The following is a 23912-nucleotide window of genomic DNA, read 5'->3' as shown; positions in this document are numbered from 1 at the left end:
AGAGATGAGAAAAGATTTTCACTTCTCTCAGTCAAGTTTTGGTAATTCCCAGATTTTAAAGGTGAAATTAATTACTTTTCATGAGAAATGCTAAGAAAAACACCCAATTAATGCTTATGTCACTCAAAATATAAGTCCAGTGATGAGGATGCAGGGCAGCTACAGGGCATGGACCCAGGTGGCATGCCCTCATGGCACAGGGGCGAATCCAAGGACAAGAGCCATGGAGTCACCTTCAGAGGAGTGGAAGTCCCAAGTGGCCCAGTTATGAGACACATGGACAGCAGCATGGTCTGCAGGACACTCCCCCCGACACACACACCGTGCTGCAAACTGTGATGACAAGACTCAAGCAGAAGAACAGAGAGACCTGCTGTGGTCTAGAATATGAATGTGCACAGGGACTGGAGACGAGGGGCTGAGGGGCCCCACCTACTGCCCGGGGGTCAGTAAAGCCTTTAGCCCAAAAATCAGAAACCAGTGCAATTAAAAAGAGCAAACTCAAAAAAAAAAAAAAAAAAAGAGCAAACTCAAGGAAACAGAAAAATCCACAGAAAAGAAACTGTGAGTCGTTGCTCTTATTAATATCTTCAGAGTGACAAGACATAGCACTGCAGCTATGAAACAAGAATGGATTGCTGGGGGCTTCCCTGGAGGCTCAGTGGTAAAGAATCTGCCTGTCAATGCAGGAGACAAGGGTTCGATCACTAGTCCAGGAAAACCCCACATGCCGTGGGACAGTCCATGAATCACAACTGGTGAGCGTGTGCCCTAGAGCCCATGGTCCACAAAAGAAGCCACCACAATGAGAATCCCATGCACCACAACTAGAGTAGCCCCTGCGTGCTGCAACTAGAGAAAAGCTCACACAGTAAAAAAGACCCAGCACAGTCAAAAATAAATTATATAAAAAAAAGGAATGGACTGCTGTACAAAGAAATATCTGATGGAAGAAATGAAACACTCAGTAAAAGTACCTACAGATAAACTTTAAGAAATCTTCCAGAAAGGAGAGGGAAAAACAAAATGAAACAGATATGCAAAATATGACAAAAGAGAAAAGATTCAGAAGACACTTCAGGAGATATAATACCTAAAAAAGAGAAGTTCCAAGAAGGAAAAAGACACAGAGGAAACTTTCAATGACATGAACCAAGATAAAGTAATCAGCGTCTGGGACTGGCTTCAAAACCATCCAGCATACTGGGTGGTAAGTGAATTTGAAGGATACAGATGAAACAAGATTGGTCATTTACTGATGACTATTAAATCTGGGTGACAGATTCTATTCTGCTTTTCTGTCTTAAATTTTTCATAAAAAAAGGGTTTTATATAGCCAAGAAAATTCCTTAGTACTGAAGGATATGAACTTCCAGATTAAAAACCCCATCATATGCCCAGCCCAGAAATGAAATCAGATCTACAGTGAAATGTACTGCTATAAAACTTCAGAACACAGGGAACAAAGACACTACAGCCTCCAGAAAGAACACAGATCCCATGCAAAGAGTCAGAAGTTATAAGTTTCTAACATCTCAGCAGCAACACTGGACACTAGAAGTCAAGGGAGTGACTCAAAAATTTAAGGGAAAATAATTTCCAGCTTAGATTTCTATACCCAGCCAAACTACCTATCAAATGTGAGGGCTAAAAGGTGTCAAAAAATTTACCTCACATCCATCCTTTTGTGAAAAGCTTCCATAGGATGCTTTCCACCACCACAAAGGAGTAAACCAAGAAAGAGGAGGATCTTTACATAGCAAACAGAAGCCAACACAAGCCATGGCAGACGACAGCACAAGGTAATGCTGAAGGGAGACGCAAGGGTGACAGCTTTTTTTGTTTTGACAGCTGTCTTAAAGGCATAAACAGCTAGTAAGTCACAGTGGAGCAGGTTAGAAGGCCTAGAAGAGATTTCCCTACAATATAACTGCTGGGATACTCGACGATTCTGAACAAGAAAACAGTTAGACACCCAGCTGAGTTTGCAGGGAGGCATATAAATATGTACAAGGAAAACTAAGATAAAACAAAGATGATTATGAACTCCAGAGAAAACAAAAGGAACAACTCTGAATAGTGTCTGGATAGCCTTAAAAACAAGCATTAAATACTGAGGTTATAAAAACTATTACAGGAAGGACAGCTATGTTTGTTGGTGGAGGAAAGAAAACTAAAACAGAAAAAGTGGTAAGTACTGAAATAAAGTTATTCGGAGATTTGGGGCAAAATATCAAAAAATCAGGTAAGAGTTGAAAATCTTGCTTCCCGAAAGAAAGTGAAGTGGCAGGATGGGTGGGGCATGGCTGTCTTAAACTTCATAGAAATATCTGATTCTCTAGTCTAACTTGTGTTGTTGTTTTTTTTAATTTTGACACATAGTTGAATTACAACATCATGTTAATTTCTGCTGTACAGCAACATGATCCAGTTATATATACTGATACATTCTTCTTCATATTCTTCTCTGTTCTGATTTATCACAGGGTATTGAATAGTTACCTGTGCTATATAGTAGGATCTTGCTTGTTTATCCATCCTATATATAACAGTGTACATCTGCAGATCCCAAGGGGAGGTCCATGCCTCCCCGTCTCCACCATGCTCCCCTCCCACACCGTGCTCCCCTTCTCCACCGTGCTCCCCTCCCAGCAACAAGTCTGTTCTCTCCGTGTGTGAGCCTGTTTCTGTTTCATTTGCGCCATGTTTTAGATTCTACATACAACGGACATCATATGGTATTTGCAAGGTTGTGATATTCAGAGTCAAAGAAATTTTCTTTTTAACATTTTAAGCAACTAATTTTAAGGCAACTGTTTATAGATAAATAGAGCATACATGTGACACCACATAGGTCTCTGTATTGCTAGCCCCCAGCCGCACTGGTCACACATACCTCCTCAGGGACTCAATAAGAGCCTCTCGGGAATCAGGGGCTCTCGGGAGCTGTGAAGAAAGACAGACTCTGTGAGATGCCGACAGGAACCCCAGTCTCTGCCAACGTGGCCCCAGGGTCATGGAGACGTGTACTGACCACTCGTGGTGTGAGCAGCGCAGGGAGGAAGTGGGACAGGTAATAGGACTTCCGGAATATGCTGCAACAGAGAAGGGCAGGCTCAGGGCGGCACCTGGCAGAGGACCCGCAGCAGGGCAGTGACCATCCACATCTGGGGCCATCCCTGAAGGTCAGCATCATGTTTTCAAGTCTTCTTTCTCACTGTTTTGGGGCCCTTTGCACAAACAGAACTCTGTGCTGGTGACCACCTGTGTCTGGAGTCAGGGCATTCTGGAATCTGGGCTTATCCGTGGTCAGGAGGTTGACGGTGGGAGCTGGAGGCATGCACATCCCTCAGGGGCAAAGCCTTAAGAAAGCTACCCCATGCTGGGAGCAGCCAGAATTCATGCTTTGGGGTCACAGCAAATTCTACAAAATTTTGCTGTTCAACTCCCTGCACTGGCCTCACACGGTCACCGCTGAAGCATGAACAAGAAAAATCACTGTGGCTTAAGGGAGGGCCTGTTCTGATCCCTCTGAACAGCCTTCCTAACGGGCCCGCCCATCACGGCCACAGACCTTTGCTGGGGCCTGCCCAATAGCCCTCCCGGTGTGTGACCCTACCTGGCCTCCAGGATGGCGACGGGAACCTTCCCTGTGTGTTCAAACACCGTGAGTGCCTTCTCGACATCCTGGGATGCCTGGCTCTGGGGCTGAACGGAAACAAACAGAAGACTTAAAGAAAAGGCAGGAGCAGAGCAGGGCTATGGTTTTGTGGTCAGGTGAGAGGCACAAGAGAGCAGGGCACGCAGACAAGCCCCTGTGCCAGCAAACTGCTAGGAGGGATCGACTGCTGCCCCCAGCCTCAGTGAGCTCACCATGTGTGAGAGCTGCCCTGCCAGCCCCCGTGTGTCTGTCCCTCCACCCCCTTTCTACTCCCCTTCTACAGCAACAAAGATCCCAATGCAAAATTCTCAGGTGGGAAGATGCAGAGACCTGATTTTTGACATTTAAAAACATTATGAATTGACAACTTATAAACAGCAATAAATTTTAAATGAAACTGCTTTACATATTTTAAAGCTTTAATCTGACAGTCCAGCAGCACCTCCAAAGGTTCTTCACAGACTCACAACTTTGAGGTTAGAGTGTCTTAGGAAAGTACACACAGCCCATACACCCACCTGACATGTGTCTACATGAACAGTTAACACTTTTTTCTGTAATTCCAAGAAAAACACAACCCTGCCCTTTCCCAGCTGATTTACAGACCACTTTGTAAAAAAAACCATGTGAAGGGGACCCCAAGAAGAAGTGTAACTGGACGTGGGGCCCTTGCTGCTGCTGTGAACAGACACCAGAGGATGGCTCACCCCGGCTGCCGCACATGCGGGTGCCCAGACAGAAGAGGCTCTGACGTGCAGAGTCCGGGAAGGAGGCCACGCAGAGAGGAACACGGGCACGTTACCTGTGTGATGTCTCCAGCAGAAGACAAGTCCTCATAGAGCCCCATGTTTTCTATAGAAACCTGCAGAGAGAGGGGTGTCGGTGAGGACTCCTGGGGCGCTGGGCTCCACGGACAGAGAGGAGGAGCTGGGACTCACTTTGAGGTCAGCCAGGCGTGTCTTGGCCAGTGCCACATAATCGGTGAGGAGGGCGCGGTACTTGCCAGGGACCAGGGGTGGGTGGAGAATATGCACCTGTGGGCAGAGGGTGGGGAGTCCATCAGCTCCTCAGCTGCCCCGACTTTCTGGGGCAGTCACTCACACTGACCACAGAAGAGCCCCAGAAGCAGCCACAGACCACAGAGGACATGGGGCAGACAGGGCCCTGGGCCAGGCGAGGGCAGGAAGGGTCCTGTCACAGAGCTGGCTCCCAGGCCCCACAAGGGAGGGAGGCAGTGAGGGGCGGGGGGACAGGACTCAGGAGGGCATGTGTTCACTTCCTCTATGTGCGTTACCTCATGTGTACTCTTTGAAATGAAATATACATTTCTTAATTAAACAGAAAGATGATGTTCATTTTCCAAGTGCCTTACCCACAAAAGCAAGTACTGGGGATAGTCATTTCATTACAAAAGCAAGTGCACAGCAGGATGCTTTTGGTAACAAAGAACATGAACTGAGCATCCAGTCTTATACCCCAGGAATAACAGTCATGGCCTCAGGGACATATTCCCCCAGCATCTTTGTCAGTATACAAATAGATCACTTTGAACACCAAGCATGGGGCCCAGGATGCTTGCCTGCCTCACCATCTGTGGTGTGTGGGCACGCGGACGGCCCTGCTCACGTACCAGCTCCCAGGACCACACATGCTGATTTCTGGGCATTTACCGGAAGAAACCTGCCTCCCTCGGGTACACCCTGACACCCCAGGGTGGCGTCCCTGTCTTGTGACTGTTCCCTGCTGCAGTGTCCTGGGGGATCCCCAGGACCAGGGACTGAGCAGAAGGTCCTGCCGGCCTCTCACCTGCAGGTACCGGGGGACCTCGAAGGGCACGAGGTCGGACAGGAACTTGAAGAGGAAGACCAGCGCCTTCTTGCTGCAGCTGTGGACGCCCCTAGTGCTGCCGAAAGTGGCCTGGGGGAGGAGCCCAGGAATGAGGTGGGGGCAACAGGAAGACCTGCCATGCAGTGGCCGTGCCTACATCCCGGCCTCAGCAACAGCAGGAAGAGGGAAGCAAAGTCATTTTAGCTTGTTCGTCTCCAGGATGCCATGGCTGTGCCCGAGCTAAACAGATGGACTGAGAATTTAAAAAGTTAAAAATACAGTCCTGTAGGACTTCCCTGGTGGCTCAATGGTTAAGAATTTGCTGCAAATACAGGGGACATGGGTTCCATCCCTGGTTCAGGAAGATTCCACATACCGAGGAGCAAGTAAGCCAGTGTACCACAACTACTGGGCCCCCAATCTACAGGCCATGCTCCACAACAAGACAAGCCACTGCAATGAGAGGCCTGTGGTTGACTCTGCCCAGACTGCGTGGCCTCCCACCTCCTCATGAGTGCAGTCTGGGAGGACGGCGAAAACTAACACGGCTGCTTTTGTGCACACTGGGCTGCTCTGTGGTTGTATTCACGTCCATGGAGATGGGGGGGGGGGGTTGCCCTTCTCTCTGTTCCACTTCCCATCAGATGCAGGCGTTTATTGTACTCTCCCAACTAGAGAGTAGCCCCAGCTTGCTGCAACTAGGCAAAACCTGTGCAGCAAGGAAGACTCAGTGCGGCCAAAAATAAATAAACATTTTTAAATTTAAAAACATTTTAAAAATTTATAAAGAACACATTCCTATAGAAAATGGTAAATATGGTGCCTTTCTGTGAACCGTAGAGACAGGATGTGTCAACTGACCACGAGAGCACTGTCCTCAAAGACACACTCATTCCACTCCAACCACATGCTCAACTGAGTGGACGACAGCACTGCAGGGGAGGCAGCCATGGCAGGCAGGCCTTCGGTAAAGCCCCAGGTCACAGCAGGAAAGCGAAGCGGACCCTTAGAGAACTCAGGGCGCCTGGGGGTTCCTGGGGGAAGGAGGTTCTGAAGAGTTGGCCCTGAGCAGTCTGGATGAGCCAGCAAAGAGCAGCACCCACCCCACGAGGCCCACACGCCACATGGCAAGGCCTGCGGCAGCTCCTCCTCTAGATCACACCCCTAGCTCTTCTGAAAAAGGATGGTCAGACAGACAGCACACATGCAGTCACCAGACTGAGCATGCAGGACACACAGTCGGCACCACTGGGCCTGCCATCAGAGCACTCCATGGGCCCCAGGTGAATCCTCAGTGCCAGGATAGTGGACACAGCTGCGGAGCCCGTGTCCAGCAGGAGCCCCTGGTCTGCTGTGTGGAGCCGGAGGACGCACGGGGCAGGAGGGAGCTTCATTCAGTGAAAGAACGAACCACGCCCACCAACCGGACAGGCAAGCCGAGCACAGAGCCCAGCAAAGAGGCAACAGCTCTGCCACCCAAGCTTCTACAAAGAATAGGCCTTGAAATCCCAGATCCACATGCACCCAGATGGGCTCAGCAGTCTGGGAGGAGCGGCAAATACCTGCACCTGGTGGGGAGTGGAGCAGAGAGAAGAGCACCCCCCACCCCATGCCCATGGACGTGAGCCCCACCACAGAGCAGCCCAGTGTGCACAAAAGCAGCCATGCTGGTTTCTGCCATCCTACCAGACTGCACTCATAAGGAGGGGGGAGGCCACACGGTCTCGGCAGAGTCAACCACAGCTGCAAGTGTGGGCCATGCTGGAGTCCGGGAGCCAGGCGGAAGTACAGGCAGCTCACCTGGAACCAGGTAGCGTAGGACGGGAAGACAGCTGGGCCCTCCAGCGCGGCCTGCCGCACAACCAGGAACGCCAAGACCATGCTGTCCAAGTCCCAGCTCTCGAACGCACGTGCCAGCAGACGGGTCACCCAAGCTAGGTAAGAATACCAGCACAGCTGTGGAAGAGCCTGGGGTGCAGGCAGGATGGTCCGCCTGCCCACACCGATCCCCAAGCAAGGGTGGTGGCTCGCATGCAGCCCGGCAGTGGATACAGGGCAGACGGCAGTGGGCAGACGGCAGAAGGCAGGGCACCTGCTGAGCAGGCATGAAAGGCTAGACACAGTGATTTCATGACAGGCTCACCCACAGACACTGGTCCATAAATCATACACACACACACATACACACACACACACTGGAATAGGACACAGCTCCCGCCCTACGCACCAACACACACACACCCGGAAAAGGACCCAACTCCCGTCCCACGCACCATTAACCAGCTGCTGTGCATCCGGGAGGCAGATGACCAGCGTGGACACACAGGACAGCACATGCCTCCAGTTTACTTCCTGCGTCTCCAGAATGTCTTGTAAGTGGCCCACCAGCTCTTCTGGGCTCTGGATCACAAAGAGCTGGAAGCAGAGAGTCAAAGATGGACCTTCACCTCCTCCCACTCTGCATCAGACACAACCTGGACTCAAAACACCTGCCCATGCTGAACCCCGCGGCCAGCACCAGCTAGAGGGAGTTCTCCTCTGAGGCTATGGTGCTCTGCCCTAGTAACAAGCTCAGTCTCGGACTGAGACTGTCATCCTGCCGGGGACAGCTGTGGCTGTGGTGTCTCCCAGGACCCCACCCCATGCACTCACCCTGCGGTACAGGCCACTGAGGAGAGTGGGGGTCCTTGCAAAGCTCCACTCTCTCTGCATCTGAACGGCATCAGAAACTTCATTCAGGAGGAAACACACAGAATGACAGATCAGCAATCATCAATGTTCATTGGTTCAATGTCAAACAACCACCATGTTTTAATTTGCACTTTTCCAAGTGTATGTGAACTTCACCGTTTCCCCATGTGTCAACCATTTTTTATGTCATATCCCTTATCATACATATCTACTAAATATCCTCCAACCCATCAGTTACATTTTAATTATTTGGCTTTCAAACTTTCACTGTGAACAAGCAGTGAGGACGCTGTGGAAAGGATGGCAGGTGGGAAAGCACAGATCAGTGGGCCCAGGCCCTCTGCTGGAGCAGCGGCCTCTTAGGAGCTTCCTGTGCCCTGAAGGCAGGCATGTCGGGAGCCATGCAGACCTGGAGAAGGCTTGGGTGCTGGACATCTTTCAGGAAGCCATGTACCCACAGGAAATGCTGACCTGAGCCATTGAGACAGAACCCTGGAATGCACAGAAAGCCATGCACACACAGGAAATGCTGACCTGAGACATAGAGACAGAACCCTGGAATTCACAGTTATGAGCACTGTTTTAAAAACCTAACTAGGAGACTTCCCTGGTGGTCCAGCGGTGAAGACTTGACTCCCAATGCAGGGGATCCGGGTTTGATCCCTGGTCAGGGAACTAGATCCCACAGGCCACAACTAAGATTCTGCATGCTGCAACTAAGACCCAGCTCAGCCAAATAAATATTAAAAAAAAAACCAAAAAAAAACCCTACCTAGAAAAGACAAGAAGGCCTTCACCCATTTCCATTCTATTGTGGCAATGGGTAACACTTCTTTAATTCAAACTTTGCTAATGGGAAAGCGTTACTCTCAAACAAGATGTTTAATGACAGAAGACTGTCCTTCCAGTGTTAACACCCACAGTCTGAGTTCCCGTTGAGGGGAGCACCAGGGCGCTAGGACCTACCTTTTAGCACAGGCTTGTGGGTGAGGATCTGAGTCAGAGTATGACAGAACCACCTCTTCAGAGTCTCTGCTGAAAGTATACCCTGGTACATGGGTCCACTGAACACACCGAACCTATAGACATAGTGGAGGCACTCAGGGAAGAGACCCTTTAGGTTTCCACTGCCTGGCAGCGACACCTCACGCACAAGGAGTAGTTCATCTGAAAAGCAGCGGAGACCTGCAGGCCCCCTACTCCAGACCCCTGCCTTGGGCTTACGGGCTGGCCTTGCCCACACCCTGCCATGCTTCTCTGGCAGGCCTGCAGCCTGGCTTCCATGCTACAGGTGGAAATGGAATCTAGGGGGGCATCACTCTACAGGACAGGATGAAAGGTAACAGTCACCGTCACAGAGAGAAGCAGGCAGGTCAGACTGGGGGCATGGAGGGCCGCTCCTCGCAGCAGGTTTCACAGACCACAGGAACCACAGCCCCGCCCTAGACCACAAAGCTCTCAATCACACCCATGTTCCTCAAGCCAAGGATGCCATCCCCCGACACGAGAGGGAAGGAAAGACGAAGGTGCAGAGTCACCGACAGGTGAGGGGGTCAGGGGCCGGGCCTGAGAGTGGGGTGCCCCTTAGGGGACAGAACCCAGGGTCCCAGATGCCATGTGACCTTGCCTCTGTCCCACATGCAGTGAGGAGGCTCTGGGTGGGAGACAGGGTAGAAGGCACCCAGACAGGGAGGGGCCTCTGAGTTCACTGATTTAACCTGGGAGGCCGTGATCGCAGAGTCAGCATGTGATGAACACGCACACACATACAACACAGCTGTGTGTTGTTAACTGCTTGCTAAGTGCTGAACCACACAGCAGGCTGAGGACTCCTGATGTCATCGTGGGGAACAGAAACCAGGAGCAAGGTAATTAAGAAGCGGAAGGAAGAACAAAGCACAGAAGCCTCCCAGGCAAGAGCCACAGTTCGGGTGGCCTCAGCCCTCGATCGCCTGAAGCAGGTTTGGTCCCCAGAAGCGTGGGGCACGCCCCCACAGAAGCATATACAGGTCCTGATGGGGCAGCATGGCAGGGCAAGGCCACCCTGGCTTGGACCCTGTGGACCCAGGCCTGGCCCCTCCTCACACCCGGAGGGGCACAGTTCCCACAGGAAGGGCCCCGTCTTCAGACGGTTCCTAGCACTTTGAACTGTCACCACAATGGCGAAGGATCACAGAGCTTTCAGGAGGGAGAGCACAGCTGGGACGCTCAGCCCGCAGGCCCAGCCCAGGAACTTACCAGCAGCTCCCTGCCTTGTATCCTGGGGATCCCTCCTGTAGGCCAGCTGCCATGGCTTCGAGAGTGGCTGAGGCAGAAAAGGGACATCAGCATCACATCATCACGTCTGTCAGAAACAGCCTTGACCAAGTGCTTCTGGGCAAGTCAGGTCATGGCCCCCCGACCCACAATCCCTTTAAGCTCCCATGCGTCTTGGTGGCACCAGACTCAAGCCTTGAAAATCCACCCGAATACACAGATAGGACAGTGCTTTCCTAACAGACCATCCAGCTGTTACCACCGCTGATCTGGAGACCAGATGTGAAGCCAGCAAAGCTGGTCTCCAGAGAAGACCGGAGTGAATTGGTCAGTTTATACCCCATCACAGCCATCACAGGGCCTCTGGGGGGCACGACTGAGCTGGAAAGGCAGGAGCCGTGGGAACCCCAACTAGCCCGGCCCACAGGGCCACTCACAAGCCAGCATCCGCTCAAGAACAGCCATGGCGATCTGTGGGGACAGAACACTGCAGTCACCTGCGTGCAAACCAACCTGCCATCACCCCAGATCCAGTCTCCAGACCCCCTCGGGGGGTCTGCCCAGGACACCCTTCCCCCCATTCCCAAGCACTAGCCCAGAGTCTGGGAGCTTCAGAAACCAGAGACATAGGGGAGAGATCACTGCCCAGGCCCACCCCCTCGCAGCTGGACTCGGGGAGCACCCCCATACACAACTGCACACCCAGGCCCCTCATCCTGCACCCGCTGCCCAGTGTCCTGCTCCACTCGCCTGGCACCCACCTGGGCCATCTGCGCTGGCGCCCTGTCTCCCCTCATACCTTCGCTTTTCTGGAATCCCCTCAAAACAAATATTTGCACAAGATCTGAAAAGCACAAAAGCAAAGTGTTTCCATGCACTGTGGTCTCTGGCCAGACCACCAGCTTCAGAGGGGCTGGGAGGGCAGGGTCTGCACGAAGCTGGGACGCCAGCTCTGGGCACAGGGGGCCCACCAACCACATCCACCAGACTCAGCCAAGCCTTCCCTAAGCCCACTGCATAGAAAGGGAGACATTGCCAGTGAGGTTTACGGAAGGATGTTCTCACTTAAATAAATTTCAAGAGGGTTTCATGTGTCCTTTCCCTCCTACACCAACCACACTAGGACGCTTTTAGGGCCTGAAAGTATTAAACTGTGGGGAGCTGGGCAGGAGATGCACTCAGGGCTTCTGACTAGCTTACCATCAAGGGACTGAAAATAAACAGTTTAAGCTCATCTGGGAGCAGACTTCAGGATAACTCACATCAGCAGGACAGTTTTAGGAAGAAGGAATGCCCCTTCTGCAAAGGAAGACTGCACAAGCCCCGCAGGGAACCCTCTCGTCCAGGCTTCCATTTACTCATGGGCCGCACTCCTCGGGGAGGATGGGCAATGGCAGACATGCTGACCCGAGAGCCGCAGGGGCCAGGTGTCTGAGTGAAGGGCCACCGCAGGCAGCCCTGCTCACCCAGAGTCCCCACATTCAGAGAAGCTGAGGTTCCTGCCCAGTTTCTGCTCTGCTTCTCCGGGGCACCTTCTAAAATCACCACTTGGAGCTGGGCCTCGGAGAGGCATGGATACTGCACAAGTACTAGAAGCCTACTGTCCGCCCTCTCCTGCCCGCTCAGGGCCTGGGAGGGAGGACAGGTCATCCACGGAGCCCCCGCCTCTGTGCTCAGAAGGTCACTATGTGCCCGTCCTCAATACAGCAGCCGGCCCACCCAACAGGCCAAGAGGCTGCCGGCCCAGTTTTCACATGGTTCAAGGTCAGCGCACACCCTGGAGGCCAGGTGTGACTGCACTGACTTCTGTCGGATCTCCACACCCCAAGTGCGGCCCGCTGTGCTTCCCTGACCATCGCCGCGGGAAGCATCCGCCTGCACCATGCACTCACCGGCAAGCACAGCCCTGGCGACCTCAGTGTGCTGACAGGGCGCCTCTATCTGCTCACACAGCAGGCCCAGGTTCTTGCAGAGCCAGACCACCACAGCCTGGGTGTCAGTGTGGCTGAGGGCACAAGCACAGCATTCCGTTGTCAGATACACTCACTCCACCAGGGAGCTGAGGCCACAGGCAGCAAGCCGGCACTGCTCAGCCTCCTGCCCCCACCACTGATTTCCAAGTAGAAATCATCACTTTTTCCACATAGTGTATTTACTTGGAGTGGCTTACTAATGTTGGGGGAAAAAAAAATCTTACTAACAGTAATGAGAGTAGTAATAAAGTAATGAGAGTAGTAATAACGGGCTCGGGCTCTAGAAATCAACAAGGGAGTATCTGGCAAGGCAAAGCTGTTTCGGGGGCATTGCAGTGGGTGGGCAACTCTCACCTGCTGAGTTTGTATTTCCCTGGTGACTAATGATGGTGGGCATCTTTTCATGTGCTTGGCTATTGGTGGATCTTTTTAAAATTTATTTTTATTTATCTGGCTGTAGTAGGTCTTAGTTGTAGCCTGCAACCTCTTAGTTGTGGCATATGGAATCTAGTTCCCTGACCAGGGATTGAACCTGGGCACCCTGCTTGAGGAGTGCAGAGTCTTAGCCACTGGACCACCAGGGAAGGTCTGTATGATTTTCGTTAGAGAAATGTCTATTGAAATCCTTTATCTGCTTTTTAACTGGATTATTCCTCTTCTTATTGTTGGAGTAGAGGAATTATCTGACTTGTAAACAGTTTCCTATGCACTCTTTTCATTGTCCTGATAGTCGCACGGACTTTAGGTGTCACATCTGAGAAACCCCTGCTTGGTCCAAGCTCATGAAGATTTGCCCTTAAATCTTCTTCCAGGAGGTTTATGGTTTTAGCCCTTAAGTTCAGGTCTCAGATGCACAGAGTTAACTGCTATCTGTAGTGGAGGTAGGGGTTCAACTCCATCCTTCTATATGTAGATATCCAGTGGTCCAAGCACCACTGCTGAAAAGACCATTTTTCCCCCATTAATTGGTCTTGGCACCGCTGTCAAAAACAACTGACCATAAATGTATGAGTTTACGTCTGGACACTCAATCCTTCTGTCTTTCTCTATGTCAACTGTTATGCCAGGACCCCGCTATCTTGATAATGACTGTTTTGTACTAAAAGTTCTGAAAACAGGATGTATGGGAACTTCCCTGGTGGACCAGTAGCTAGGATTATGTGTTTCCACTGCAGGGGGCATGGATTTGGCCCCTGGTTGGGGAATCCCACAGGCCGCATGGCAGGCAAACAAGCAAGAATTCAAACAATCAATACAGTAGATGTGACTCCTTCAGGTTTTCCCCTCCTTATGAACAATTTTTGGCTATTCAGGGTCCCTTGCATTTCCATATCAGCACTGGGACAAGTTGTCAAAGTCTGTGAGCAAAGCAGCTGAGACCTGAAGGACCCATACTGGGTGCACAGGCCGTGTTGGTGAGCAGTGCCATCCTGATAATAATATGTCTGATCCAGAAGCCTGGAGCATCTATTTAGGTCTTAGTTTCTTTTAGCATGTTTATGGCTTTCAGTGCACTAGCCTTGTTCTTTAACTTTTTCTTTTCGATGCACTATTAAATGAAATTATTTTAGTTTCACCTTCAGGCTGTGTGTTGTTATCATATAAAAATGAAAGGGTGTTTGGGTATTGTCTGGTACCCTGCAACCACACAGAATTCATTTATTCACTCCAGAACTTTTGGTGTGGGTTTCTTTTTTTTTGTTTTCAATGAGTTTATTTATTTGTGGTTGTGCAGGGTCTTCATGCTGTGTGGGCTTTTCTCTAGCTGCAGCGAGCAAGGGCTGCTCTCCAGTTGGGGGGGGCGTAGGCTTCTCACTGCGGTGGCTCCTCTTGTTGCAGAGCACGGGCTCTGGTGCCCACAGACCTCAGTACTGTGGCTCCCACGCTCCAGAGCACCGACCCAGAGGCTGTGATGCATGGACTCAGCTGGTCTGCCATCTGGGGTCTTCCCAGACCAGGGGTGGAACTCGCGTCCCCTGCTTTGGCAGGGGGTCAATTCTTTAACACTGAGCCGCCAGGAAAGCCCTCAGGCTATTTTAGATTCTAGTTTTCCACACTCCTATCTGGTGAAAGAGGCCTGGGAGCTGGAAGTCCTCAGCCACAGTCCTGGCTCTGCCATCAAAAGCGCCGGGGCCTCTGGCGAGCGCTGCTCCTCCCTCAGTCGTGTCTGACCCTTTGCGACCCCGCGGACCATAGCCCGTCAGGCTCCTGTCCACGGGATTTCCCAGGCAAGACTACTGGAGTGGGGTGCCATTTCCTTCTCCATTGGTGTGGGTTTCTGAGGATTTTCTATATGCAAGATGATGTCATCTGCAGACAGTTCCAGTTCTTCCATTCCAATCTGGACGCCTTTTTATCCCCCTTGCCTAATTTCCTGGCCAGAAAGTCTGTGATATTGAACAGAAATGTTAAGAATGTTCCTGATCGTACAGTCTGCAGTCTCAGTATGATGTGAGCTGTGGGTTTTTCTCAGATGACCTTTATCAGGTTGACATGTTCCCTCTACTTCCAGCTTGCTGAGTGTTTATCATGAAATAGTATCAGATTTTGTCAACTGCTTTCTGCTTCTATTAAGATGATCACTATTGTCCTTTATGCCATTAATATATATGTTAATTAACATTCAGATGTTAAACCAACCTTGCATTTTGGGGGAAAATTTCATTATGATGTTTAGACCTTTTTTGGTTGCTGGATCTAGTCTGTAACTATTTTGCTGAGTTTCTGCATCTATATTCATGAGAGATGCTGGTCAGTAGTTTCTTGTCCTGTGGTCTCTCTGTCCAGCTTTCCTGTCAGGGTACTACTGGCCTCATGCAGTAAGGTAGAGAGTATCCCATCTTCTTTATTTTCTGGAAGAATTTATGAAGGGACACTGCATTTCCTCTTTAAATGCCTGGCAGAATTCTCAAGAGGAGCCAGGGCCTGAGGGTTTCCTTGTGGGAAACCTCTGTTTTATTTAATAGTGACTCGGTTTCCTCTCCTGTTACAGGTCTATTTAGTGCAATCTTTTGTATCTTTCTGGAAATTCATCCATTTCATCTGTTTTCTAATTTACTGGCATAACACTGTTCACAGTATTACCTTACAATGCTTTTAATTTCTGTATGGTCAGCAGTAATAACCTTCCTTTCATCTTGATTTTGGCCAGCTGTGTCTTCTTTTCTGGGTAAGTCTAAGGCTTATCAATTTTGCTAACATTTTCAAAGACTTCCTCATTGATTTTCTCTATTATGTTTCTCAATGCATTGACTTCTGCTCTAATGGTTATTATTTCCTTCCTCCTGCTTGCTCTGGGTTTGGTTTGCTTTTCTCTCTCTAGTTACTTAAGGCCAAACTTTAAGTCACTGACTTCAGATCATTCTTCTAATATAGGTTTTTGCAGCTATAAATTTCCCTCTAAGCACTACTTCAGTGGCACCCAATATATGTTGGTATGTTATTCCCATTTCCTTTGTTACGCTATTTTCTAGTTTCCCTTGTGATTTTTTTCACCAATCCAATGATTACTTAAGAGCGTGTTGCCTACTTCCCACTATGGATTTCCCAAACTGTCTTCTGTGGATTCTATTCAGCACCTCTGTGATTTGAAAACACGCTTGTATGGATTCCACCCTTTTTAGGGCCTGACCCATGTGGCCCCTCCTGCAGATGGTTCCACACTTGAGAGCCAGTGTGCTGCTACCACTGGGTGGGACGGGCGGCAGGTGTCAGGTACGTCGGCTGGTCATCACCAGTCTGGCCAGTGGATCGACCCATTACTGAAGGCTCCAATTATTATGGTTCAAAGTCCATCTCTCCCTTCATTACTGTCAAGTTCTGCTTCATATATTTGGTACTCTGACATTAGGTGTGTATGCTAGGAGATAATGGTTTTCATGTAGTCAAACTAACCAAACTTGCATAACTTCTGGATGTGACCCACATGTCATGAAACCACTGGCTTCCATATGGCATTTACCACTGTGCCTGACAGTCCCCCAGACTAGACACTGTGTTTCTTCTGACCAGAGAACAAACACTTAAACCTCCAGCCTTCTGTTGACCAGAAGGCTGCCTTGAGCAGGGACGGCCAACCACTAAGGCTCCTGACGCTTCTCACATCTGGACGGGTGGCAGGCAGTGTGCAGGTCCAACTGGCTCCACCTGGACCACCTCTCCTTCAGCCCCTCCTCCTCCTGCCCCTCCTCCCCGTGTCTCTCCTAACTATATAGGGTTGTTCCTTTTGTAAAACCCCTTTTCTGACTCTTGGTGGCATTTCAGGAGGTAACAGTTGCACACATTTTACCAGTCATATTAACCTGAAAAAAATATTTTATCACATTATGTATCCCATAAAAAAAAATTACCAAGTCTGTGCATGATGAAGATTTCAATTATAACAACGTTCTCTTTAAATAATAAGCAACTGCTTCTCTGGGTGATTTTTGGTTTCACGTATACATGAGTCATATTAAACTAGATTACAAGAATTAAATCATGTAATATTAACTTTATGTTACATAAAGTTTTCATTTTAGCTTATTTTAGCGCTAAATAATCACTGGTTTACCTTTCCAGCAGCTCTGGGATGCTTACAACGTTTTGAACATGAAGACGCCACACAGCTTCAAGCAGCAAAGAATTCTGAAGAAAGTGACAGAACTATGAGTCCTTCACCCACACATTTTCTTCCAAGACATTCAACCTATATGCCTAACGACATGCTTTCCTGAAAACAAGCCTCCAACATTCACATGACCACCTGAACCCCCATCCCCACCACAATCCTGCGTTCAGGCCCAGGCTCCAGCTTAACCCACCTCCAGGCCTTTCTCCACTGTGGCCAACACAAGACCCCACAGTGGAGCTGGTCACACCAATTTCTCCTTTCTAGGACCCTTCAGTGGCTTCTCTCCACTTTCAGGACAAAGGCCCTCCGGGGGTAGCCCTGACACACCCCACCCCCTTGGACATGATGCACCAGTCTGACTGGGGCCCCCATACCCACTGCACCCTTCTCTTCTCCCAGAAATTCTGACTCAGGCCCCATCCCCGATAAGCTTCTTCCTGGAAGCCTTTCCTAACCACCCAATCAGACACCCTGCCCACTCTTCTCTGCTGCCTGCAAACACCCGGACTATCACAACCCACATGCATTGAGCTCATTATCAGCAGGTGCTGGGACCATAGTAAAGCCTGACAATCACTTGAACTCTAGATAAATGCTGAATAAAAGTGGGGAAAAAACCATGAATGCATCACCACCACTTAAGGGTCTCTTCTTTGCTATATAACGGATCCCGTTTAGTAACTAAGCAATAACTTTCAACTGTAAATCAACTAAGTGTCTGTTCTGTCACTCAGTTGTCTCTGACTCTTTCCAACCCCATGGACTATAGTCTGCCAGGCTCCTCTGTCCATGGGATTTCCCAGGCAAGAATACTGGAGTGGGTTGCCATTTCCTTCTTCAGGGGTTCTTCTCAACCCAGGGATTGAACCTGTGTCTCCTATGTCGGCAGTGGATTCTTTACCACTGCACCACCTGGGAAGTCCTGTCAATCAACTATACTCCAGTAATAAAGTCTGTTTAAAAACCTGTAGGCCTACCAAATTTATAACTTTTCAAAAAACAACAGATAAGGGAATTCCCTGGTGGTCCAGTGGTTAGGACTCGGCCCAGTCACAGCCTTGGCCTGGGTTCAATCCCTGCTCCAGGAACTAAGATCCTACAAGCTGCATAGTCTGGCCAATAAAAATAAGTTTAAATTACATTTTTCTAGTTTACTACCCTGGGAAGTTGTTCATCATAGTTATACCTAAGAAGGCACAACATGATGTTTCTGGGTACAGTCTATTCTAATAAATATGACTAATGATGGGAGAATATTGATAAATACGGTAATTGAGGGTCCTTCTTCCCCATTCACAGAGACACTTGCTGAAAGCTTTCCACTCCAGTCTCTGTGATTAATAAGACACTTGCTGGAAATTCCTAACAAAACCTAGGGATTCTATTGGCTCCACCAAAATGAACCGGATACTGCTTGAAAATCCTGGAATCAGAGTTACAATCTCAACTTTACCTGTGCTTTCCATAATTCTTGACAGAAATAGAGACGGGAGAACATGTTCTGTGCTAATAAGTTCTGAGCAATCTCCAACAAGGATGACAGTTTCTTCTGAAAAGAGATTAAATCCTTTCTAAGAAAGTATATTATAAGTTCAGTTTTCCCAGACAGCCGAACAGCAACAAGCACAGTCCCCTCACTCGCACTGTATCTTACCCTCTGCTCTGGTGTCAGCAGCACCTTGGGAGGGGGCCTCGTGTCTGCCTCACAGATCCGCATGAGGCCAGATGCCACCACCTGGCTGGACAGGACAGCCGCTGGAATGCCCAGCCATGTGGCTTGATCCCGCAAAGCAGAGCCTTAAAGACAGGACAAAATATAGAGATACCCAACAAAATCTACTACTGAAGGAGGCTGGTTAAATGTCTTCTCTTAAGCTCTGCTATGCTATGCTAAGTCACTTCAGTCGTGTCCGACTCTGTGCAACCCCATCCCTGGGATTCTCCAGGCAAGAACACTGGAGTGGGTTGTCATTTCCTTCTCCAATGCATAAAAGTGAAAAGTGAAAGTGAAGTCGCTCAGTCGTGTCCGACTCTTCGAGACCCCATGGACTGCAGCCTACCAGGCTCCTCCATCCATGGGATTTTCCAGGCAAGAGTACTGGAGTGGGGTGCCATTGCCTTCTCCGTCTCTTAAGCTCTAGCTCTATAGAAAACTGCCTTTTGAAGGGGAGAAGAGACCTGGGGGACACAACATATAAAAGTAAGGCAATGTCAGTCTGGTTGAAGCATCTCACTATGGTCTGGGGCCCCTGAAGCCCAGGGCTGCATACACACACACACACATTTGGACAATATGGGTGACACAAACACGGAGCCTGGCAGATGGATTCTCTTTCTTTTAATTTAATTTTTGGCTGTGCTGGGTCTGTAATAAATTACAGAAACTGAAAAAAGAAGAAGTGGAGCCTGAAGATGTGACTGATTTGCTGCAACCTCATGATAAAGTTTGAAGGATGAGGAGCTGCTTCTTGTGTCTGAGCCAAGAAAGTGGTTTTTTAAGATTGAATATACTCCTTGGGAATATGCCGAGAAGACTGCTCAGATGACAACAAAGGATTTAGACTATTACAGAAACTTAGCTGATAAAGCAGCGGCAGGGTCTGAAAAGACTGACTCCAACTTTGAAAGTTCTACTGTGGGTAAAATGCTATTACCCAGCATTGCAGGCCAGAGAGAGAGAGCCTGTGAAAGGAAGACACAGTGGACTTCACTGTTATCTCGTCTTAGGAAATGGCCACAACCACCCCAGGCTTCAGCAACTTCTGCCCTGATCAGTCAGCGACCTCAACAGTGAGGGAGGCTCTCTACCAATAACAGAGTTTACGGCTCTCTGAGGGCTGAGACAATGGTTAACATTTTTAGCCATAAAGTCTTTTTTAAATTTTAGCAATAGAGTATTTTCTAATTCAGGTATGCACACTGTTCTTTTAGACATAATGCTGTTGCACACTTAGTAGATTACAGTGTCATGTAAATGTAACATTTTTATGCACCAGGAAATGAAAAAATCTGTGGGACTCCTTTGCCCACTGGCTTCCCAGTAATGGCCCGGGGCAGCCTTCATCTCCAGCTGCCTTCTGCACTTCCTTACCCAGCATGACCTGTTCCCGCCTCTTCCAGAAACGAGGACCATATTTTTGTCCCATGTTCCCAAGGGTCACTTAGGTTCCTACTGCTCTGAGTCTGATGCACAGTCGCTGTTTTTAAACAAGAGCCTCAAAACAAGCCCCAAGCAAGTCACAGAAACTTGTTGTTGGTGACCACACATATAAGTAGAAAACCATTATCTGGGGGTATTTAAACACATCTGCCTGTTAGAAGCACATCAAAGTCACTTTATATACAGCTCGGCCATAACACAATATATTAAGAAAACAAACCTGTAACTCACCTATCAATGAATTAGAAAGGTCAGTGTGGGCGTCAGGACCATCACAATCAATCAACTGGCGGAGACACAGCTGGTCACAGGGAGGACCTTCTACCTAGAAACCAAACACCAAGAACTCCACTTTAAAATTCAAGCCATGTCCTGAAGACAACCAAAGTGTACGCAGTGCTTGCTTACTGTGCGATTCCCAAATAATCTGAGGTGAAAAAAAAATTTTTTTAAGGTGAAACTTACTGAAACTTTTGAGAATTACCAGACTCCTCTCTGAACTGTTCTACCTCCGAATAGATAAATGCTCCTGATTACTTTTCTCACCTGGACAGCATTTAGTGGGTGCTCCTCCCAGATACTCACGAGTCTTGCCAGGTATCTCTTCATAAAGGTGATGCCTTTGAGAGGTCTGAAAACCTGCAACCCAAGTGTGCTTACAAAAGTGAAGCCAACTGCCTCTCACCTCCAGAATGAGGTCACTCAGGTTTAGATGGCTTCTCAGGAGGCGCACGGCTGACTCTCTCACCTTCTGCTCCCCTTCCGGACTCAGTTTCTGCCTCTCGACCCTTCCCTCTAGGGAAGAAAATCAGTTTCACAAAAATTACAGCACTCCTTAAACACTCAGACAAGGAAATACTGTGAAACGCTGTACCCCTGGAGGTGATGCACCCTGGAACGTTATGTCCATGGGACTCCTGCCAAAAACCGCACAAACTTAATCTAACCCTAGACATATCAGACACACCCAAAAGAGGGACACTCCTTCAAACGCCCAGGTCAGGAAGACCCAGGAACTGTCACCCACGCAGGGGCCAAGGAAAAGGGAGTAACTGACACGTGGGAGCCTGGACAGAAAAAGGACTTTACGGGGAAAATTTATGAAATCTGAGCAAAGTCTAGGTTAGCTGGTTAGGATGTACCTAAGCTAGTCTCTTGGGATTGATCCTTTCAAAGATGTTAAGGTGACTTGGGCTGAGCGGAGCTGAACAATTACTGTCATCCAGGCTACTGGGGGGTGGGGGAGGTGAATCTTACGTCTCTCCCTTCTGCAATTGCCCCTCGTGACCGCACGTGGGACAGAGTGGACAGAGGGCTGCCAGAATGGGAAGCTCGGGTGAGCGTGGAGGGATCAGGGCTCTGGGATCACGATGAAGGGGAACGAGGATGGGCAGAAGGAGGTTCAGTGGGGAAGGAGTCTTGGGGCCCGCGCCCACCTACCCAGCAGCTCGGCCCACGCTCTCCTGCGGACCCCAGACCCCTGATTCGAGGCGGCAACCCGGGCCCCGGGGGCTGACATGTCGCGAACACAGCGCGGGGCCAGGGCTCTAGGGGTTCTGCCCGCGCTGCCCTCTCATTGGCTGCGGACAGACGCGAGCGCCCATTGGCTGGAAGCTGCCAGGCCACACCCACATCGGGGGCGGAGACTCGGCGGCCATCTCGTCCGGGGCTGAGGCGGCCATCTTGCAGGTGGTGGGAGACCGCGGTCAGCCGTGTCTGTGGCGTTTATTTAGGTCCGACTGAAGGTGGAGGTTAGCGGCGCTGTCAGACGGCACCACCGGGAGAAGACTGTGCCATCCCTTTTGCGTTATTCCTGTCGAGGTGACCAGAGCTGTGCGTGAGGAAACAACCGACAACCCCAAGTTCCGGAGACGCCAGAACCATGCCGCCTGTAGGGAACCGAGGGGAACGAATCTGCGCGCGGGAGTCCGCGGAGCCCGGCGGCGGTACTGAGGCTGCCCCTCCCTTCTTTTCCCCAGACTTAAGCGAAGTGTCACCGCGAGGCCGCGCACTCCGGGGTTGCACAGCAGGGGTCTCCCACGTGAAGTCCATTTCCACGCCACCCTACCCCCCGCCCCTCTCAGGAGGATGTGGGGAGGAGAACTGGAAATCCGGGCTTGTAACCATGGTGACCAGCTCACGTCCCGGAAAGTCTTGTTAGAGAGAAAGATGCTCCCAATATTCAGCCCACTTAGGAATTTACAGGGATTCAATGGGTATGTGCCTGGACTGGGCGCAGACACTGACGTGCACCCCAGTCTCTGTGTCCAGGTTTTCAGGCAACGTAGTTTCCTCGGCTGTGAAAACGGGGTGACAGATGCCCTTCAGACAGCGTTCACTGCCACCCGCTGAACCTTTTCCAGGTGGCTGGAATGTGTGTGCAGGCTGTGACCGCCTTGCACCACTCCTACTGCCCCCGCCCCCCCCCGTCATGGGGTCTGTTGAACTTGAGTAAACAAGGGTCCGAGGGAGGTGGGCCTTGTGGGTTGCAAAATGTGGCCAGGAGTCCTCCCCCTCTGTCTCTGTCCCTTCCATTTGGGCTGGTGATGACATGCGAGTGACATGATGCAAACAGGAGTTTGAAAGGAGCTCAAGCTGAGAGGGAACCCTCCCAGCGACCCTCAAAAGAACATCCTGAGCCAGCCCACCAAAGATCAGACACATGGAGGAGAGGCAAGCCTCTCAGCCAGCAGTCCCTGGCCAGCTGCCTGCCCACTGCGAGAACCTGCAAATTAGGCCATCACAGGCCATCCAGCTGCCAGTGACCTGTAAACGGGACAAGGCTGGCTGACACCAGAACTGCCACAGGCACATGATCAGGCGCTAAGCACACAACTAAGGAGGGGAGCACCCACGTGGCCTTGTAAGTGCTGAGAAGACCATGCCTCCAGACCCAGTGAGCAGAACCCTGGCAGGTGCATGTCCCAAGTTACACAGCTGGTTGAAAAGGACTGGGGAGGCAAAGGCAGGGCACAGAGGCTGGCGAGATGGACTCAGGCCATCATTTGGCAGTGGAACAGGGGCTTGACCACAGTGGTGGCCTTGAGGTGAAGATAAGTGATGAGATAGATTCCTGCTTCAAAGGTTGATCCTTGAGGATCTTCCTCCTCCTGAGGTGAGGAGGAAGAGCAGAGTTTTCTAACCGGAGCCAGTAGGAATGTGGAGATACACATACATTATACACACAAACATCACACACATGCACATCATATTCACATACATCATACCATATACTTGTACATCATATATGTTCGTGTACATCACACACAAATGTCATGTGCATGCATGCATTGATACACCATATGCACATGTATGTATAACATACATATTCATGTACACCATATACAGATGTCATATTCAGATACATTATACCATATACTCGTGTATCATATGTATACACGTTTTGTACACACAAGCACATCGTATGCATGCATACATTGAGATGCCATATGCATACATGTATACATCACACACACATACATCATATACACACATCACATACCTGCCCACATACATCAGCTGAGAGGTGGCAACACTGGGAGGACGGTTGAGAGACAATAACAGGACAGGCCCAGAGTTCAAGTGTGAGTGTGTCAGATTCAAGATGACAGACCGTGTGAGGCTGCCAGGGAAGTAGGTTGTAGGAGCCTCAATACACACATGCACACACACCCCCCACACACACACCAGCGCTGCCCGTCACTGCCCATCGTGGCAGTCCTCACCCACCTG

The 23912-nt window shown here is 49.9% G+C and overlaps 1 protein-coding gene across 4 annotated transcripts in view; it reads right to left on the bottom strand.

Annotated features, from left to right (window-relative positions):
* The window catches only part of FANCA (FA complementation group A), a 39869-nt gene extending 17538 nt beyond the window's left edge, over positions 1-22331 (bottom strand). For 2 of the 4 annotated variants that reach the window (XR_011482254.1, XM_070451374.1), the window contains exons 1-20: positions 21621-22319; positions 20866-20975; positions 20412-20505; positions 18675-18817; positions 18474-18569; positions 16961-17034; positions 12328-12440; positions 11197-11279; positions 10873-10906; positions 10418-10484; positions 9146-9258; positions 8141-8217; positions 7762-7903; positions 7289-7422; positions 5468-5578; positions 4600-4695; positions 4464-4523; positions 3620-3708; positions 3035-3095; positions 2897-2946 (exon numbers count right to left, since the gene is read on the bottom strand). Coding sequence is in view for 3 of the 4 variants with exons in the window: in XM_070451374.1 (XP_070307475.1) it covers positions 2897-2946; positions 3035-3095; positions 3620-3708; positions 4464-4523; positions 4600-4695; positions 5468-5578; positions 7289-7422; positions 7762-7903; positions 8141-8217; positions 9146-9258; positions 10418-10484; positions 10873-10906; positions 11197-11279; positions 12328-12440; positions 16961-17034; positions 18474-18569; positions 18675-18817; positions 20412-20505; positions 20866-20975; positions 21621-21699 (1826 nt within the window). In the remaining variant the exon portion in view is untranslated. Of the gene's footprint in view, positions 1-2896; positions 2947-3034; positions 3096-3619; positions 3709-4463; positions 4524-4599; positions 4696-5467; positions 5579-7288; positions 7423-7761; positions 7904-8140; positions 8218-9145; positions 9259-10417; positions 10485-10872; positions 10907-11196; positions 11280-12327; positions 12441-16960; positions 17035-18473; positions 18570-18674; positions 18818-20411; positions 20506-20865; positions 20976-21620 lie in introns of all 4 variants that reach the window. The other 2 variants (XM_070451376.1, XM_070451375.1) reach the window with 2 other exon arrangements.
* Positions 22332-23912: the final 1581 nt, after the last annotated feature.

The sequence above is a fragment of the Odocoileus virginianus genome, chromosome 20 (assembly GCF_023699985.2).
Source record: "Odocoileus virginianus isolate 20LAN1187 ecotype Illinois chromosome 20, Ovbor_1.2, whole genome shotgun sequence".
NCBI classification, from domain to species: Eukaryota; Metazoa; Chordata; class Mammalia; order Artiodactyla; family Cervidae; genus Odocoileus; species Odocoileus virginianus.
The sequence above is the reverse complement of the archived record's forward strand: the minus strand, read 5'-3'. Positions and strand labels throughout refer to the sequence as shown.